Source organism: Oncorhynchus gorbuscha, unplaced genomic scaffold, assembly GCF_021184085.1.
Source record: "Oncorhynchus gorbuscha isolate QuinsamMale2020 ecotype Even-year unplaced genomic scaffold, OgorEven_v1.0 Un_scaffold_1005, whole genome shotgun sequence".
Taxonomy (NCBI): domain Eukaryota; kingdom Metazoa; phylum Chordata; class Actinopteri; order Salmoniformes; family Salmonidae; genus Oncorhynchus; species Oncorhynchus gorbuscha.
The window spans coordinates 20,106-41,007 of record NW_025745920.1 but is presented as its reverse complement, the minus strand read 5'-3'; the positions used below and the strand labels follow the sequence as shown (position 1 = coordinate 41,007).

General features: G+C 46.6%; 1 protein-coding gene and 1 pseudogene across 1 annotated transcript; one reads left to right on the top strand and one right to left on the bottom strand.

The window, feature by feature from the left end:
• Positions 1 to 6,714: 6,714 nt before the first annotated feature.
• On the bottom strand, positions 6,715 to 13,748 carry LOC124020952 (annotated as a pseudogene).
• A 3,349-nt stretch (positions 13,749 to 17,097) lies between these two features.
• LOC124020948 (ubiquitin-conjugating enzyme E2 D4-like) lies at positions 17,098 to 20,655 on the top strand. Its single transcript, XM_046336262.1, has 7 exons — positions 17,098 to 17,295; positions 18,321 to 18,384; positions 19,454 to 19,485; positions 19,630 to 19,707; positions 19,811 to 19,916; positions 20,226 to 20,319; positions 20,528 to 20,655. Exons 1-7 carry the CDS (start codon positions 17,272 to 17,274, stop codon positions 20,571 to 20,573), a joined length of 444 nt encoding a protein of 147 aa, XP_046192218.1. The 5' UTR covers positions 17,098 to 17,271; the 3' UTR covers positions 20,574 to 20,655.
• Positions 20,656 to 20,902: the final 247 nt, after the last annotated feature.

The window sequence follows — 20,902 nt, the reverse complement described above, 5'->3', positions numbered from 1 at the left end:
GATGGAGGCCACTGTGTTGTTGGGGACGTTCAATGCTGCAGAATGATGGAGGCTACTGTGTTGTTGGGGACGTTCAATGCTGCAGAATGATGGAGGCCACTGTGTTGTTGGGGAAAGTTCAATGCTGCAGAATGATGGAGGCCACTGTGTTGTTGGGGGTGTTCAATGCTGCAGAATGATGGAGGCCACTGTGTTGTTGGGGACGTTCAATGCTGCAGAATGATGGAGGCCACTGTGTTGTTGGGGACGTTCAATGCTGCAGAATGATGGAGGCCACTGTGTTGTTGGGGACGTTTGCTGCAGAATGATGGAGGCCACTGTGTTGTTGGGGATGTTCAATGCTGCAGAATGATGGAGGCCACTGTGTTGTTGGGGGTTTGCTGCAGAATGATGGAGGCCACTGTGTTGTTGGGGACGTTCAATGCTGCAGAATGATGGAGGCCACTGTGTTGTTGGGGAGGTTCAATGCTGCAGAATGATGGAGGCCACTGTGTTGTTGGGGACGTTCAATGCTGCAGAATGATGGAGGCCACTGTGTTGTTGGGGAGTTCAATGCTGCAGAATGATGGAGGCCACTGTGTTGTTGGGGACGTTCAATGCTGCAGAATGATGGAGGCCACTGTGTTGTTGGGGACGTTCAATGCTGCAGAATGATGGAGGCCACTGTGTTGTTGGGGACGTTCAATGCTGCAGAATGATGGAGGCCACTGTGTTGTTGGGGACGTTCAATGCTGCAGAATGATGGAGGCCACTGTGTTGTTGGGGACGTTCAATGCTGCAGAATGATGGAGGCCACTGTGTTGTTGGGGACGTTCAATGCTGCAGAATGATGGAGGCCACTGTGTTGTTGGGGACGTTCAATGCTGCAGAATGATGGAGGCCACTGTGTTGTTGGGGACGTTCAATGCTGCAGATTTTTTTTAAGTACCCTTCCCCAGATCTGTGCCTCGACACAATCCTGTCTCGGGGCTCTACGGACAATTCCTTCGACCTCATGGCTTGGTTTTTGCTCTGACATGCACTGTCAACTGTGGGACCTTATATAGACAGGTGTGTTCCTTTACAATCATGTCAAATCAATTGAATTTACCACAGGTGGACTCCAATCAAGTTGTAGAAACATCAAGGGTGATCAATGGAAACAGGATGCACCGGAGCAAAATTGAGTCTCAGAGCAAAGGGTCTGAATACTTTAAAAAACGTACCCAAGAAATGTAAAAACCTGTTTTCGCTGTAAGGTCTACTACACCTGTTTCATAATGGGGAATTGTGTCGATTGATTGACATTTTTTAAAATTAAGGCTGTAACTTTACAAAATGCGGAAGGGGCCTGAATACTTTTTGAAAACACTGTGTGTGTATAATATATAGATATATATACACACACACACATACACAGTTGAAGTTGTAAGTTTACATACACCATAGCCAAATACATTTAAACTCAGTTTCACAATTCCTGACATTTAATCCTCGTAGAAATTCCGTTTTAGGTCAGTTGAGATCACCACTTTATTTTAAGAATGTGAAATGTCAGAATAATAGTAGAGAGAATGATTTATTTTAGCTTGTATTTCTTTCATCACATTCCCAGTGGGTCAGAAATGTACATACACTCAATTAGTATTTGGTAGCATTGTCTTTAAATTGTTTAACTTGGGTCAAACGTTTCGGGTAGCCTTCCACAAGCCTCCCATTTTTCAGTTCTGCCCACAAATGTTCTATGGGATTGAGGTCAGGGCTTTGTGATGGCCACTCCAATACCTTGACTTTGTTGTCCTTAAGCCATTTTGCCATAACTTTGGAAGTATGCTTGGGGTCATTGTCCATTTGGAAGACCCATTTGTGACCAAGCTTTAACTTCCTGACTGATGTCTTGAGATGTTGCTTCAATATATCCACGTAATTTTCCTACCTCATGATGCCATCTATTTTGTGAAGTTCACCAATCCCTCCTGCAGCAAAGTACCCCCACAACATGATGCTGCCACCCGTGCTTCACGGTTGGGATGGTGTTCTTCGGCTTGCAAGCCTCCCCCTTTTTCCTCCAAACATAACGATGGACATTATGGCGAAACTATTTTTGTTTTATCAGACCAGAGGACATTTCTCCAAAAAGTCCCCATGTGCAGATGCAAACCGTAGTCTGGCTTTTTATGGCGGTTTTGAGCAGTGGCTTCTTCCTTGCTGAGTGTCCTTTCAGGTTATGTCGATATAGGACTCATTTTACTGTGGATCTAGATACTTTTGTACCTGTTTCCTCCAGCATCTTCACAAGGTCCTTTGCTGTTGTTCTGGGATTGATTTGCACTTTTCGCACCAAAGTACGTTCATCTCGAGGAGACAGAACGCATCTCCTTCCTGAGCGGTATGACGGCTGCATGGTCCCATGGTGTTTATACTTCTGTACTATTGTTTGTACAGATGAACGTGATACCTTCAGGCGTTTGGAAATGGCTCCCAAGGATTAACCAGACTTGTGGAGGTCCAAAAAAAAAATCTGAGGTCTTGGCTGATTTCTTTAGATTTTCGCATGATGTCAAGCGAAGAGGCACTGAGGTTGAAGGTAGGCCTTGAAATACATCCACAGGTACACCTCCAATTGACTCAAATTATGTCAATTAGCCTATCAGAAGCTTCTAAAACCATTACATAATTTTCTGGAATTTTCCAAGCTGTTTAAAGGCAGTCAATTTCATGTATGTAAACTTCTGACCCACAGGAATTGTGATTCAATGAATTCTAAGTGAAATAATCTGTCTGTAAAGAATTGTTGGAAAAGTTACTTATGTCATGCACAAAGTAGATGTCCTAACCTCTTTGCCAAAACTATAGTTTGTAGTTTGTTCACAAGAAATGTGTGGAGTGGTTGAAAAACGAGTTTTAATGACTACAACCTAAGTGTATGTAAACTTCCGACTTCAACTGTACATACAACCTCAATGCGTCAGTTTTGTTGCTAAATAACCAACCCGTCTACATGGACTGAAGAGTGAGACAGCTATTTAATATGACATCACTGGAGCGTGAGACAAGTGTTTAATATGACATCACTGGAGACTGAGACAAGTGTTTAATATGACATCACTGGAGACTGAGACAAGTGTTTAATATGACATCACTGGAGACTGAGACAAGTGTTTAAAATGACATCACTGGAGTGTGAGACAGGTTTAAATGACATCACTAGAGCGTGAGACAGGTTTAAATGACATCACTGGAGTCGGTCCTAACCCTAACCCAGCTCTGAACAGTCCTAACCCTAACCCAGCTCTGAACAGTCCTAACCCAGCTCTGAACAGTCCTAACCCAGCTCTGAACAGTCCTAACCCAGCTCTGAACAGTCCTAACCCTAACCCAGCTCTGAACAGTCCTAACCCAGCTTTGAACAGTCCTAACCCAGCTCAGAACAGTCCTAACCCAGCTCAGAACAGTCCTAACCCAGCACTGAACCTTCCGGAGACACCTGAAACCCCACCTCTTTAAGGAATACCTAGGATAGGATAAGTAATCCTTCTCACCCCCCCTTTAAGATTTAGATGCACTATTGTAAAGTGACTGTTCCACTGGATGTCATAAGGTGAATGCACCAATTTGTAAGTCGCTCTGGATAAGAGCGTCTGCTAAATGACTTAAATGTAAATGTAACAGTCCTAACCCTAACCCAGCTCAGAACAGTCCTAACCCAGCTCAGAACAGTCCTAACCCAGCTCTGAACAGTCCTAACCCAGCTCTGAACAGTCCTAACCCAGCTCAGAACAGTCCTAACCCTGGTCTGAACAGTCCTAACCCTAACCCAGCTCTGAACAGTCCTAACCCAGCTCTGAACAGTCCTAACCCAGCTCTGAACAGTCCTAACCCTAACCCAGCTCAGAACAGTCCTAACCCAGCTCAGAACAGTCCTAACCCAGCTCTGAACAGTCCTAACCCAGCTCTGAACAGTCCTAACCTTAACCCAGCTCAGAACAGTCCTAACCCAGCTCAGAACAGTCCTAACCCAGCTCAGAACAGTCCTAACCCAGCTCAGAACAGTCCTAACCCAGCTCTGAACAGTCCTAACCCAGCTCAGAACAGTCCTAACCCAGCTCTGAACAGTCCTAACCCTAACCCAGCTCTGAACAGTCCTAACCCAGCTCTGAACAGTCCGGAACCCTAAACCCAGCTCTTTACAGTCCCTAGGATACCCAGCTCTGAACAGTCCTAACCCAGCTCAGAACAGTCCTAACCCAGCTCAGAACAGTCCTGTTCCCAGCTGGATGAACAGTCCTAACCCAGCTCAGAACAGTCCTAACCCAGCTCTGAACAGTCCTAACCCAGCTCTGAACAGTCCTAACCCTAACCCAGCTCAGAACAGTCCTAACCCAGCTCTGAACAGTCCTAACCCTAACCCAGCTCTGAACAGTCCTAACCCAGCTCTGAACAGTCCTAACCCAGCTCTGAACAGTCCTAACCCAGCTCAGAACAGTCCTAACCCAGCTCAGAACAGTCCTAACCCAGCTCAGAACAGTCCTAACCCAGCTCTGAACAGTCCTAACCCAGCTCAGAACAGTCCTAACCCAGCTCTGAACAGTCCTAACCCAACCCAGCTCCGAACAGTCCTAACCCAACCCAGCTCTGAACAGTCCTAACCCAGCTCTGAACAGTCCTAACCCTAACCCAGCTCTGAACAGTCCTAACCCAACCCAGCTCTGAACAGTCCTAACCCAGCTCTGAACCTTCTGGAGACACCTGAAACCCCACCTCTTTAAGGAATACCTAGGATAGGATAAGTAATCCTTCTCACCCCCCCCCTTTAAGATTTAGATGCACTATTGTAAAGTGACTGTTCCACTGGATGTCATAAGGTGAATGCACCAATTTGTAAGTCGCTCTGGATAAGAGCGTCTGCTAAATGACTTAAATGTAAATGTAACAGTCCTAACCCTAACCCAGCTCAGAACAGTCCTAACCCAGCTCTGAACAGTCCTAACCCAGCTCTGAACAGTCCTAACCCTAACCCAGCTCAGAACAGTCCTAACCCAGCTCTGAACAGTCCTAACCCAGCTCTGAACAGTCCTAACCCTAACCCAGCTCTGAACAGTCCTAACCCTAACCCAGCTCTGAACAGTCCTAACCCTAACCCAGCTCTGAACAGTCCTAACCCAGCTCTGAACAGTCCTAACCCAGCTCTGAACAGTCCTAACCCAGCTCAGAACAGTCCTAACCCAGCTCTGAACAGTCCTAACCCAGCTCAGAACAGTCCTAACCCAGCTCTGAACAGTCCTAACCCTAACCCAGCTCTGAACAGTCCTAACCCAGCTCAGAACAGTCCTAACCCAGCTCTGAACCTTCCGGAGACACCTGAAACCCCACCTCTTTAAGGAATACCTAGGATAGGATAAGTAATCCTTCTCACCCCCCCCCTTTAAGATTTAGATGCACTATTGTAAAGTGACTGTTCCACTGGATGTCATAAGGTGAATGCACCAATTTGTAAGTCGCTCTGGATAAGAGCGTCTGCTAAATGACTTAAATGTAAATGTAACAGTCCTAACCCTAACCCAGCTCAGAACAGTCCTAACCCAGCTCTGAACAGTCCTAACCCAGCTCTGAACAGTCCTAACCCTAACCCAGCTCAGAACAGTCCTAACCCAGCTCAGAACAGTCCTAACCCAGCTCAGAACAGTCCTAACCCAGCTCTGAACAGTCCTAACCCAGCTCTGAACAGTCCTAACCCTAACCCAGCTCAGAACAGTCCTAACCCTGGTCTGAACAGTCCTAACCCTAACCCAGCTCTGAACAGTCCTAACCCAGCTCTGAACAGTCCTAACCCAGCTCAGAACAGTCCTAACCCAGCTCTGAACAGTCCTAACCCAGCTCTGAACAGTCCTAACCCAGCTCTGAACAGTCCTAACCCAGCTCTGAACAGTCCTAACCCTAACCCAGCTCAGAACAGTCCTAACCCTAACCCAGCTCAGAACAGTCCTAACCCTAACCCAGCTCTGAACAGTCCTAACCCAGCTCTGAACAGTCCTAACCCAGCTCTGAACAGTCCTAACCTTAACCCAGCTCTGAACAGTCCTAACCCAGCTCTGAACAGTCCTAACCCTAACCCAGCTCAGAACAGTCCTAACCCAGCTCTGAACAGTCCTAACCCTAACCCAGCTCTGAACAGTCCTAACCCTAACCCAGCTCTGAACAGTCCTAACCCAGCTCTGAACAGTCCTAACCCAGCTCTGAACAGTCCTAACCCAGCTCAGAACAGTCCTAACCCAGCTCTGAACAGTCCTAACCCAGCTCAGAACAGTCCTAACCCAGCTCTGAACAGTCCTAACCCTAACCCAGCTCTGAACAGTCCTAACCCAGCTCAGAACAGTCCTAACCCAGCTCTGAACCTTCCTAGACACCTGAAACCCCACCTCTTTAAGGAATACCTAGGATAGGATAAGTAATCCTTCTCACCCCCCCCAACCTAAGATTTAGATGCACTATTGTAAAGTGACTGTTCCACTGGATGTCAGTCACCAATTTGTAAGTCCTCTGGATAAGAGCTCTGAAATGACTTAAATGTAAATGTAACAGTCCTAACCCTAACCCAGCTCAGAACAGTCCTAACCCAGCTCTGAACAGTCCTAACCCAGCTCTGAACAGTCCTAACCCTAACCCAGCTCAGAACAGTCCTAACCCAGCTCTGAACAGTCCTAACCCAGCTCTGAACAGTCCTAACCCTAACCCAGCTCTGAACAGTCCTAACCCTAACCCAGCTCTGAACAGTCCTAACCCAGCTCTGAACAGTCCTAACCCTAACCCAGCTCAGAACAATCCCAACCCAGCTCTGAACAGTCCTAACCTTAACCCAGCTCTGAATGGTCCTGGAGACAATCACATGACTGACAATCTACAGCATCCCTGCGATGGTTTACTGACACACATGTAGTAAGTGAGTGTGCTAGTCTCTCTCTAACCAGGTCTTCGAGAGAGAAGAGGTGTGTGTCTGAGTCTTCAGGGAGGAGGGTCCTCAGCGCCTCAGCCAATGAAAACAGGTATTCAGTGTTCCGTCCACTCGGTCCGACAGCATCTACAATCTGATTGGCTATCAGCTCCAGGGGGGCGGGACCTAGGTAGTCAGGGCTGTCATTAGAACCGATGTAGAGCAGAGCCTGGCTGGGTTCAGGGGAGTGTCAGTGTGTTGTGTGGGGGTCACGGAGGGTCTGGGGTGAAAGTTCACTGCGATGACGCGGTAACCGCCCTTCTCCCGGTAGTCAAGGTAACACTTCACTTCCTGCTCTCGGCCAGACGGCAGCTTATATGCCACGCCCCAGACACAACCCTGAGAGAGTGAGAGAGAGAGAAGCCCAGTTATAGCAGGCACGACCTTTACCAATAAAACTACCAGAGACCCGTCACTGCCAATAGCAGAAGGAGACACAGGAAGACATTCAGTGACTGTTGGTGGCGAAGAGCTCGGGTGACCAGAGCTCAGAAAGTCCCAGGTTTATGGAAATTAGCAGCGACACAACTGTGCAATAACTAAATCAGAGGAAGGAGGGTCTTGTTAGCTAGCTTTGACACTGTGCTGGATTGGCTAACAGCCAAAGAGACGCTGTGCTGGATATGCTGACAGCCAATGAGACGCTGTGCATGCTGTTTGGAAGCTACACTGACAAAGGGAGAACTGGCCAGCAGAGACAAGGGCAGAAGACAAATCTGAGGACATTTTTTATTTTATTTTATTTCACCTTTATTTAACCAGGTAGGCTAGTTGAGAACAAGTTCTCATTTGCAACTGCGACCTGGCCAAGACAAAGCATAGCAGTGTGAACAGACAACACAGAGTTATACATGGAGTAAACAATTAACAAGTCAATAACACAGTAGAAAAAAAGGGGGAGTCCATATACAATGTGTGCAAAAGGCATGAGGAGGTAGGCGAATAATTACAATATTGCAGATTATATATTAGAGGTCTGTAGTCTGGAATCAAAAATTATTTTAATAGTCACATGCGCTGAATACAACAGACCTTACAGTGAAATCCTTCTTACAAGCCCCTAACCAACAATTCAGTTTAAAAAATATGAATAAGAGATAAAAGGGAACAAGTAATTAAAGAGCAGAAGTAAAATAACAATAGCGAGGCTATATACAGGGGGTACCGGTACAGAGTCAATGTGGAGGCTATATACAGGGGTTACCGGTACAGAGTCAATGTGGAGACTATATACAGGGGGTACCGGTACAGAGTCAATGTGGAGACTATATACAGGGGGTACCGGTACAGAGTCAATGTGGAGACTATATACAGGGGGTACCGGTACAGAGTCAATGTGGAGACTATATACAGGGGGTACCGGTACAGAGTCAATGTGGAGACTATATACAGGGGGTACCGGTACAGAGTCAATGTGGAGACTATATACAGGGGGTACCGTACAGAGTCAATGTGGAGGCTATATACAGGGGTTACCGTACAGAGTCAATGTGGAGACTATATACAGGGGGTACCGGTACAGAGTCAATGTGGAGACTATATACAGGGGGTACCGGTACAGAGTCAATGTGGAGACTATATACAGGGGGTACCGGTACAGAGTCAATGTGGAGACTATATACAGGGGGTACCGGTACAGAGTCAATGTGGAGACTATATACAGGGGGTACCGGTACAGAGTCAATGTGGAGGCTATATACAGGGGGTACCGGTACAGAGTCAATGTGGAGACTATATACAGGGGATACCGGTACAGAGTCAATGTGGAGACTATATACAGGGGGTACCGGTACAGAGTCAATGTGGAGGCTATATACAGGGGGTACCGGTACAGAGTCAATGTGGAGGCTATATACAGGGGGTACCGGTACAGAGTCAATGTGGAGACTATATACAGGGGGTACCGGTACAGAGTCAATGTGGAGGCTATATACAGGGGTTACCGGTACAGAGTCAATGTGGAGGCTATATACAGGGGGTACCGGTACAGAGTCAATGTGGAGGCTATATACAGGGGGTACAGAGTCAATGTGGAGGCTATATACAGGGGGTACCGGTACAGAGTCAATGTGGAGGCTATATACAGGGGGTACCGGTACAGAGTCAATGTGGAGGCTATATACAGGGGTACCGGTACAGAGTCAATGTGGAGGCTATATACAGGGGGTACCGGTACAGAGTCAATGTGGAGGCTATATACAGGGGTTACCGGTACAGAGTCAATGTGGAGACTATATACAGGGGGTACCGGTACAGAGTCAATGTGGAGACTATATACAGGGGGTACCGGTACAGAGTCAATGTGGAGACTATATACAGGGGGTACCGGTACAGAGTCAATGTGGAGGCTATATACAGGGGTTACCGGTACAGAGTCAATGTGGAGGCTATATACAGGGGGTACCGGTACAGAGTCAATGTGGAGACTATATACAGGGGGGGTACTGGTACAGAGTCAATGTGGAGGCTATATACAGGGGGTACCGGTACAGAGTCAATGTGGAGGCTATATACAGGGGTACCGGTACAGAGTCAATCTGGAGGCTATATACAGGGGGTACCGGAACAGAGTCAATGTGCGGGGGCACCGGTTAGTCGAGGTAAAATGTACAGTTCTCCAGATGAAATCTCGCGTCTTGTGACGGCCGGCCGCCCAACAACCTGCCCGCTTGACCCTATCCCCTCCCCTCTTCTCCAGACCATTTCCGGAGACCTTCTCCCTTACCTCACCTCGCTCATCAACTCATCACTGACCGCTGGCTACGTCCCTTCCGTCTTCAAGAGAGCGAGAGTTGCACCCCTTCTGAAAAAACCTACACTCGATCCCTCCGATGTCAACAATTACAGACCAGTATCCCTTCTTTCTTTTCTCTCCAAAACTCTTGAACGCGCCGTCCTTGGCCAGCTCTCCCGCTATCTCTCTCTGAATGACCTTCTTGATCCAAATCAGTCAGGTTTCAAGACTAGTCATTCAACTGAGACTGCTCTCCTCTGTATCACGGAGGCGCTCCGCACTGCTAAAGCTAACTCTCTCTCCTCTGCTCTCATCCTTCTAGATCTATCGGCTGCCTTCGATACTGTGAACCATCAGATCCTCCTCTCCACCCTCTCCGAGTTGGGCATCTCCGGCGCGGCCCACGCTTGGATTGCGTCCTACCTGACAGGTCGCTCCTACCAGGTGGCGTGGCGAGAATCTGTCTCCTCACCACGCGCTCTCACCACTGGTGTCCCCAGGGCTCTGTTCTAGGCCCTCTCCTATTCTCGCTATACACCAAGTCACTTGGCTCTGTCATAACCTCACATGGTCTCTCCTATCATTGCTATGCAGACGACACACAACTAATCTTCTCCTTTCCCCCTTCTGATGACCAGGTGGCGAATCGCATCTCTGCATGTCTAGCAGACATATCAGTGTGGATGACGGATCACCACCTCAAGCTGAACCTCGGCAAGACGGAGCTGCTCTTCCTCCCGGGAAGGACTGCCCGTTCCATGATCTCGCCATCACGGTTGACAACTCCATTGTGTCCTCCTCCCAGAGCGCTAAGAACCTTGGTCTGATCCTGGACAACACCCTGTCGTTCTCAACCAACATCAAGGCGGTGGCCCGTTCCTGTAGGTTCATGCTCTACAACATCCGCAGAGTACGACCCTGCCTCACACAGGAAGCGGCGCAGGTCCTAATCCAGGCACTTGTCATCTCCCGTCTGGATTACTGCAACTCGCTGTTGGCTGGGCTCCCTGCCTGTGCCATTAAACCCCTTCAACTCATCCAGAACGCCGCAGCCCGTCTGGTGTTCAACCTTCCCAAGTTCTCTCACGTCACCCTGCTCCTCCGTTCTCTCCACTGGCTTCCAGTTGAAGCTCGCATCCGCTACAAGACCATGGTGCTTGCCTACGGAGCTGTGAGGGGAACGGCACCTCAGTACCTCCAGGCTCTGATCAGGCCCTACACCCAAACAAGGGCACTGCGTTCATCCACCTCTGGCCTGCTCGCCTCCCTACCACTGAGGAAGTGCAGCTCCCGCTCAGCCCAGTCAAAACTGTTCGCTGCTCTGGCCACCCAATGGTGGAACAAACTCCCTCACGACGCCAGGACAGCGGAGTCAATCACCACCTTCCGGAGACACCTGAAACCCCACCTCTTTAAGGAATACCTAGGATAGGATAAGTATTCCCTCTCCCCCCCCCTTTAAGATTTAGATGCACTATTGTAAAGTGACTGTTCCACTGGATGTCATAAGGTGAATGCACCAATTTGTAAGTCGCTCTGGATAAGAGCGTCTGCTAAATGACTTAAATGTAAATGTAAGTCAAAAGTTTACATACACCTTAGCCAAATACATTTAAACTCAGTTTTTCACAATTCCTGACATTTAATCCAAGTAAAAATTCCCTGTCTTAGTTCAGTTAGGATCCCCACTTTATTTTAAGAATATGAAATGTCAGAATAATAGTAGAGAGAATGATTTATTTCAGCTTGTATTTCTTTCATCACATTCCCAGTGGGTCAGAAGTTTACATACACTCTATTAGTATTTGGTAGCATTGCCTTTAAATTGTTTAACTTGGGTAAAACGTTTCGGGTAGCCTTCCACAAGCTTCCCACAATAAGTTGGTTGAATTTTGGCCCATTCCTCCTGACAGAGCTGGTGTAACTGAGTCAGATAGCAGAGCGCCAAGTCATAGACTGTTCTCTCTGCTACCGCACGGCAAGCGGTCCCAGAGTGCCAAGTCAAGTCATAGATTGTTCTCTCTGCTACCTCACGGCAATCGGTCCCAGAGCGCCAAGTCATAGACTGTTCTCTCTGCTACCGCACGGCAAGCGGTCCCAGAGCGCCAAGTCATAGACTGTTCTCTCTGCTACCGCACGGCAAGCGATCCCAGAGTGCCAAGTCATAGACTGTTCTCTCTGCTACCGCACAGCAAGCGGTCCCAGAGTGCCAAGTCATAGACTGTTCTCTCTGCTACCGCACGGCAAGCGGTACCGATGCACCAAGTCATAGACTGTTCTCTCTGCTACCGCACGGCAAGCTGTGTTCTCTCTGCTACCGATGCACCAAGTCATAGACTGTTCTCTCTGCTACCGCACGGCAAGTGGTCCCAGAGCGCCAAGTCATAGACTGTTCTCTCTGCTACCGCACGGCAAGCGGTCCCAGAGCGCCAAGTCATAGACTGTTCTCTCTGCTACCGCTCCCAGAGCGCCAAGTCATAGACTGTTCTCTCTGCTACCGCAGCAAGGTCCCAGCGCCAAGTCAAGTCATAGACTGTTCTCTCTGCTACCGCACGGCAAGCTGTCCCAGAGCGCCAAGTCATAGACTGTTCTCTCTGCTACCGCACGGCAAGCGGTCCCAGAGCGCCAAGTCTCGGACCAAATGGCTCTCTCTAACAGCTTTTACCCCCAAGCCATAATACTGCTACACAATTAATCAAATGGCCACCCGACTATTTACATTGTCCCCCCTTCCCTTTGTTATTACACTGCTGCTACTCACTGTTTATTATCTATGCATAGTCACTTTACCTACTACCTACCTCTATTACACCTGTCATGTATTCAGCATTTCACCGTAAGGTCTACTACACCTCAAGTTGTATTCAGCATTTCCCAGAGCGCCAAGTCAGACTGTCTACTACACCTGTCCCAGTATTCAGCATTTTACACCCAAGCCATAATACTGCTCTTAATCAAATGGCCACACCATTGGCCCCCCTTCCCTTTGTTATTACACTGCTGCTACTCACTGTTTATTATCTATGCATAGTCACTTTACCTACTACCTACCTGTTGTATTCAGCATTTCACTGTGAGGTCTACTACACCTGTTGTATTCAGCATTTCACTGTGAGGTCTACTACACCTGTTGTATTCAGCATTTCACTGTGAGGTCTACTACACCTGTTGTATTCAGCATTTCACTGTGAGGTCTACTACACCTGTTGTATTCAGCATTTCACTGTAAGGTCTACTACACCTGTTGTATTCAGCATTTCACTGTAAGGTCTACTACACCTGTTGTATTCAGCATTTCACTGTAAGGTCTACTACACCTGTTGTATTCGGCACATGGGGTGGCAGGTAGCCTAATGGTTAGAGTGTTGGACTAGTTGCCATGTCACACCGGTTACATTACCACACACACACAGGTTTAAGTAACTATGTGGCAGCTCACCTCTGGGTCCTCCACCAGAGTCACGACTCAGCCAGGCTGAAAAGAGAAGACAGGGAGGAGCTGATTGAGTTTTAATAAATACAACCTTTAGAGGTCAACAGCATTGAGCCTCCAGTCACCGTATTACAGTTCAGATGCTGTAGAGCAGTTATGTAGCTAGCTGGATATCACCAATAGTCAACATAGACTGTTACTTAATAATAAACTTACACTCCCTTCACTAGTCATCCATACAGATAGATACGTCACCTTGCCTGGCACTCCCCTGTGGTCGGTGCTGCCTTGCCAGAAGCGCCGGCTGAAGCCTATAATGTAGCCGATCCGCTTCTCCTCATAGGGAAAATCCACCTTCCAGATCAGCGAGCCATAACCGAACACCCACATAGCTACTGTACCTGCTCCTCCACCTGGCTGGATAACAACTGTCACACCTCACGTAGCGTGTACTGTCAAACATTTAGTTTTTAGCACTATACACCACCATATTTTCTGTTAGTGGAAGCTAATACTGTACTGCATTCACAACGGAGCTCAAAGTCGCGACCAGCTACTTCTATCTCAAGCAACCAGCAACTCGTCACGTGATAGTCAGACAGAACTTGCAAGCACAGACTTTACTTGCCAGGCATTAGTAATCAATCATCATCAAATTCAATCTGCACGCAAAATCAAGTCAAAATTTAATCGTCACGTGCACTGGATACAGTAGGGGTGTAATCATTATGTCGATTCTGTTGCAAAACGTTTCTGTATCTGTGACATGGGCAGCATCAATGAGAAAGGTTACATGCATATAATAATGCGATTATTGTGGATAGTCGGATTAATATAATAGTTGATTAAAACGTTTACATGCTTTGCAAGAACAACTTGCCTAATAATCATGTTTACATGGACACATCTGAAATCAGGCTACATAATGGTACTCTGATAAATACAGAACATCGCCAATCAAAATAAATGTTCTACCATAGCGACAACGTTATTTTTGGGAAGTATATTTGATTGTCAGTTCGGACATATAACGTGTGTATATGATAACTATTTCTAAAACATACTTTCAGTTGTTCCGAACTCACTCGCGCTAGAGGGAAGCTTGATCTAATGAAGAACATGGACTACTTTAAAATGGAGATAGCCTCAATGAGTTTGTTTATATGACCAGGAATAATTTTATATTAAATTGATTATGGCAGAAGGCAGATTATACAATAGTCATGTTAGCACCTTACTCTGCTTGTCTTAATTGCCATAAGGACAAAATCGAAGCATACACTGGTTAAAACACCTGGTTTTCTGAGCAATCTTTCAAATGATTAAGACATGTAAACACCTTAAATACACTGATGGGACGCCAATTAAGGTGTTTACATGTCCTAATAATCTGTCATAAATTTACATACACCTTAGCCAAATACATTTAAACTCAGTTTTTCACAACTCCTGACATTTAATCCTAATTAAAATTCCCTGTTTTAGGTCAGTTAGGATCACTACTTTATTTTAAGAATGTGAAATGTCAGAATAATAGCAGAGATTAATTTATTTGAGCTTTTATTTTTTTCATCACATTCCAAGTGGGTCAGAAGTTTACATACACTCAATTAGTATTTGGTAGCATTGCCTTTAAAATGGTTTAACATGGGTCAACCGTTTTGGGCGGTGTTCCACAAGCTTCCCACAATAAATTGGGTGAATTGTGGCCCATTCCTCCTGACACAGCTGGTGTAACAGTCAGGTTTGTAGGCCTCCTTGCTCACACATGCTTTTTCAATTCTGCCCACAAATGTTCTATGGGATTGAGGTCAGGGCTTTGTGATGGCCACTCCACTACCTTGACTTTGTTGTCCTTAAGCCAGTTTGCCACAACTTTGGAAGTATGCTTGGAGTCATTGTCCATTTGGAAGACCAATTTGCAACCAAGCTTTAACTTCCTGACTGATGTCTTGAGATGTTGCTTCAATATATCCATATAATTTCCCACCCTCATGATGCCATCTATTTTGTGAAGTGCACCAATCCCTCATGCAGCAAAGCACCCCCACAACATGATGCTGCCACCCCCGTGCTTCACGGTTGAGATAGTGTTCTGTGGCTTGCAAGCCTCCCCCTTTTTCCTCCAAACATAACGATGGTCATTATGGCCAAAAAGTTATATTTTTGGTTCACCGGACGAGAGGACATTTCTCCAAAAAGTACGATCTTTGTCCCCATGTGCAGTTGCAAAACGAAGTTTGGGATTTTTACTTTCGGTTTTGGAGCAGTGGCTTCTTCCTTGCTGAGCAGACTTTCAGGTTGTCGAAATAGGACTCAGTTTACTGTGGATATAGATACTTTTGTACCTGTTTTCTCCAGCATCTTCACAAGGTCCTTTGCTGTTGTTCTGGGATTGATTTGCACTTTTCGCACCAAAGTACGTTCATCTCTAGGAGACAGAACGCGTCTCCTTCCTGAGCGGTATGACAGCTGCGTGGTCCCATGGTGTTTATACTTGCGTACTATTGTTTGTAAAGATTAACGTGGTACAGTCAGGCGTTTGGAAATTGCTTCCATAGATGAACCAGACATGTGAAGGCCTACAATTTTTTTTCTGAGGTCTTGGCTTATTTCTTTAGATTTTCCCATGATGTCAAGCAAAGAGGCACTGAGTTCAAAGGTAGGCCTTGAAATACATCCACAGGTACAGCTCCAATTGACTCGAAAAATGTCAATTAGCCTAACAGAAGCTTCTAAAGCCATGACATAATTTTCTTGAATTTACAAGCTGTTTAAAGGCACAGTCAATTTAGCATCTGTAAACTTCTGACCCACTTGAATTGTGATAGAGTGAATTGTAAGTGAAATAATCTGTCTGTAAACAATTGTTGGAAAAATTAAGTATTTGTCCTAACCGACTTGCCAAAACTATAGTTTGTTAACAACAAATGTGTGCAGTGGTTGAAAAACGAGTTTTAATGACCCCAACCTAAGTGTATCTAAACTTCCGACTTCAACTGTATGTGCATGTAGGTAGAGTTAAGTGACTGTGCATAGGGGCGGCAGGGTAGCCTAGTGGTTAGAGCGTTGGACTAGTAACCGAAAGGTTGCAAGTTCGAATCCCCGACCTGACAAGGTACAAATCTGTCGTTCTGCCCCTGAACAGGCAGTTAACCCACTCTTCCTAGGCCGTCATTGAAAATAAGAATTTGTTCTTAACTGACTTGTCTAGTTAAATAAAAAATAGATAATTACAGAGAGTAGCATCAGTGTAAAAGAGGGGCAATGCAAATATTCTGGGTAGAAATTTCATTAGTTGTTCAGGAGGCTTGGGGTTAGAAGCAGTTTAGACACCTCTTGGATCTAGACTTGGTGCTCCGGTACCGCTTGTTCATGACTAGGGTGGTTGGAGTCTTTGACAATTTTTTGGTCCTTCCTCTGACCCCGCCAGGTATAGAGGTCCTGGATGGCAGGAAACTTGGCCCCAGTGATGTTCACACTACCCTCTGTACCAGGCAGTGATGCAACCAGTCAGGATTCTCTCGAAGGTGCAGCTGTAGAACCTTTTGAGGATCTGAGGACCCATGCCAAATCTTTTCAGTCTCCTGAGGGGGAATTGGTTTTGTCGTGCTCTCTTCACGACTGTCTTTGTGTGCTTGGACCATGTTAGTTGGTGATGTGGACACCAATGAACTTGAAGCTCTCAACACAATAGGATATAAAGTATAAAATTATGAAATGTGCTTTGTCAAGTTGGTTTATTCTTATTTAAAAGTAATAAACACACACGCACTCAGTTGAGCTAACTATTTAAAAATACAATAATCAATTAATTGATAGTGGGAAATAAATATGTTATTTCAATAATCAATCATTGTTGAAAGGTAGAAATGCATTGTGCATAATGCTACTGGGAGCTGGAACACTACTACATTTCCCGAAGAGGAACTACAATCCCCCAAACCCCCTTGTTTAAAGCCGACCGTAAACAGAAAGCGGAAACAATAGAGAACCACATACACACACCCTTGTCTTGGCGATCTACTCAGGGAAATAAAATACCTTTACCTTTTAAGCAATACTATTAAATAGACATCTAAAGAAAATACGAAGTCGACGAGTACTTGGGGGCATTTGACTAAGTCGGTCGCCATGGCACTGAAAAGAATACAGAAGGTAAGATGGTTAGCTAGCATTGTGGCTAGCTGAAGCTAGCTGTGCTGGCTGTACCAGGGTGGCTAGCTGTAGCTAGCTGTGCCGGCTGTACCAGGGTGGCTAGCTGTACCAGGGTGGCTAGCTGAAGCTAGTTGTACCAGGGTGGCTAGCTGTAGCTAGCTGTGCCGGCTGTACCAGGGTAGCTAGCTGTGCCGGCTGTACCAGGGTGGCTAGCTGTGGCTAGCTGTACCTAGCTGTACCAGGGTGGCTAGCTGTGGCTAGCTGTACCAGGGTGGCTAGCTGTGGCTAGCTGTACCAGGGTGGCTAGCTGTGCCGGCTGTACCAGGGTGGCTAGCTGTGCTAGCTGTGCCGGCTGTACCAGGGTGGCTAGCTGTGGCTAGCTGTACCAGGGTGGCTAGCTGTGCCGGCTGTACCAGGGTAGCTAGCTGTGCCGGCTGTGCCAAGGTGACTGGATGGCTGTGCCAGGGTGACTGGATAACTAACGTTAGCCGAACCGAACCTCATCTATCGGAAGTTATTGTTTATTAATGTTACGCTAGCTAGATAATTGGTTCATTTCTAATCCTAACCACATAGCCAGCTATCGAGCTAGACTGCACACATACGAGGAGGCTAGTTAACAATGAATTAACACGGCCCACAATCTTAATGTTTAGCATTACATGATATCATGGTATGTACCACGTCTAAACTAGATTGTAATTTTCTTTGTCAGCCATTCAACCCCTCTCCAGGACACAGCTATTCATGCTAAATACACTTATTTAGGTGCAGCACCTGTTCATGTTGTAATGATAACTAATTTGTCTAATTTGACTTGAGGTTGTAGCTAAGGCAGGGCATTATGAAGTAGGCCTATCATTATTACAGTCAAATATATCTACGAATAAAGCTATGACTAGGGACATGTTAAGAAACCCAGCTATTTCGTGGATGTAAAATGTATCTGACCTCGTCCTCAAGGACAGCTTTCAGTTCCATGTGTAACCCTTAGCACTACTTGTCTGACTTGTTTTGTCCCCTAGGAGCTTCATGACCTGCAGAGGGATCCGCCAGCACAGTGCTCTGCTGGACCCGTGGGAGAAGACTGTAAGTTTAGGACTCTGAGGGTAATGTAGTCTATATCCGGTGAAGGGGAGAGGGACGAAGGCTGGTTGTATAGGCCCTACCTAGAGGGACCTGGGCTGGTGGTATAGGCCCTACCTAGAGGGACCTGGGCTGGTGGTATAGGCCCTACCTAGAGGGACCTGGGCTGGTGGTATAGGCCCTACCTAGAGGGACCTGGGCTGGTGGTATAGGCCCAACCTAGAGGGACCTGGGCTGGTGGTATAGGCCCTACCTAGAGGGACCTGGGCTGGTGGTATAGGCCCTACCTAGAGGGACCTGGGCTGGTGGTATAGGCCCTACCTAGAGGGGCCGGTTGTATAGGCCCTACCTAGAGGGGCCGGTTGTATAGGCCCTACCTAGAGGGGCCGGTTGTATAGGCCCCTACCTAGAGGGGCCGGTTGTATAGGGCCCTACCTAGAGGGGCCGGTTGTATAGGCCCTACCTAGAGGGGCCTGGGCTGGTGGTATAGGCCCTACCTAGAGGGGCCGGTTGTATAGGCCCTACCTAGAGGGGCCGGTTGTATAGGCCCTACCTAGAGGGGCCGGTTGTATAGGCCCCTACCTAGAGGGGCCGGTTGTATAGGGCCCCTACCTAGAGGGGCCGGTTGTATAGGCCCCTACCTGCAGGGGCCGGGCTTGTATAGGCCCCTACCTGGAGGGGCCGGTTGTATAGGCCCCTACCTGGAGGGGCCGGTTGTATAGGCCCCTACCTGGAGGGGCCGGTTGTATAGGCCCCTACCTGGAGGGGCCGGTTGTATAGGCCCCTACCTGGAGGGGCCGGTTGTATAGGCCCCTACCTGGAGGGGCCGGTTGTATAGGCCCCTACCTGGAGGGGCCGGTTGTATAGGCCCCTACCTGGAGGGGCCGGTTGTATAGGCCCCTACCTGCAGGGGCCGGTTGTATAGGCCCCTACCTGCAGGGGCCGGTTGTATAGGCCCCTACCTGCAGGGGCAGGTTGTATGGGCCCCTACCTGGAGGGGCCGGTTGTATAGGCCCCTACCTGGAGGGGCCGGTTCTATAGGCCTAATACATGTTCTCTTTCTATATTCCAGTGTTCCATTGGCAAGCAACAATAATGGGGCCAGTGAGTATGACTTCAAAAGGATGTGTGTGGTTTCTTGATTGCAACATAGGTCATCTGAACAATAGGTTTGAATGGATGTTGAAATAATTTTATTGTACATTTTCATCATTTATAACAATGTATATATGTTCCTATTATTCCTAGGGTGATAGTCCATACCAAAGTGGTGTCTTCTTTCTCACAATCCACTTCCCCACCGACTATCCCTTCAAGCCACCAAAGGTAAGAATTGATTTGTTATGCAAGTCATTACATCATTAAACTGTTGCTAAAGAATGTTCCTCGTGGATAAATTGAACATTAACACATGTCCATCTTTCTACAGGTAGCATTCACAACAAAGATCTATCATCCAAACATCAACAGTAACGGGAGCATCTGCTTGGACATCTTGCGATCCCAGTGGTCTCCAGCATTAACTGTATCAAAAGGTGAGTTAACTGGGCTGGTACTTTACTACACATGCTGCCACAATGTAGCTGGCTAACTGGTAGAAATGACACACCTGGTTCCATGTTAAAACATTGTTCCATCCAACACTTGTAGAATGTTCTATTACAACCCTCCTATAACTTTAACCTGATCATTAAATCACAATATTACAACCCTCCTATGACTTTAACCCGATCATTAAATCACAATATCCAAATGAACAATCTCACTGATTGTGAATAGAATGTGAAATGCCGATGACCATTTAAGACACAACTTCATCATCTGTGGCTTCATCTGTTTTCCAGTGCTGTTGTCCATATGTTCGTTGCTTTGTGACCCGAACCCGGACGACCCCTTAGTTCCAGACATAGCACAGATCTACAAACTAGACAAAGAGAAGTGAGTATATTGTAACTGTGTAAAGTGTTAGGCCTATTTCTCCAATGAGCTGCTGGAACCAAACTCTTTGAATAATGGGGTACCTATTTAGATCGTTGCAGTATATTTCAACATTCTATAGCAAATCAACAGAGATGACATTTAAACTTTGTTTCATATTATTTCTGCCATTGTTATTGTGAGATAACCGTATTTATTTTGTTTCCAGATACAACAGACTAGCAAGAGATTGGACTCAGAAGTATGCAATGTAAAGGCCCTCCTGAAGATTTTTTTTTTAAAGTCACAAAACACTGTACATTCTGGTAATAGAAAGTAAACTTAGGTGATATGGAACACATTGTACTGTCAACATTTATCATGTGAACCCATGAACTATGGATGATTTTGTGTTTACAGGGGGTATACACTGCACATATGTACATTAAGGGTGATAGATATGGGGGACAACAACTGGACATTGTTGTTATCCCTACTTCCTGGTTTTGGGAACTTTTGTTTCTCGTCTCATGAATGGAAGAGGAAGTCATTAGAATACTGTAGCCCACGGTTACATTCAGAATACTGTAGCCTGCTGTTCCAG

Bases quoted from the DNA above. Each gene is read 5' to 3' on its own strand.
- LOC124020948 (XM_046336262.1), top strand. From the start codon at position 17,272: ATGGCACTGAAAAGAATACAGAAG. The intron at 19,708-19,810 runs GTAAGAATTGAT...ATCTTTCTACAG, and splicing joins ATCCCTTCAAGCCACCAAAG to GTAGCATTCACAACAAAGAT. The intron at 20,320-20,527 runs GTGAGTATATTG...TTTTGTTTCCAG, and splicing joins TACAAACTAGACAAAGAGAA to ATACAACAGACTAGCAAGAG.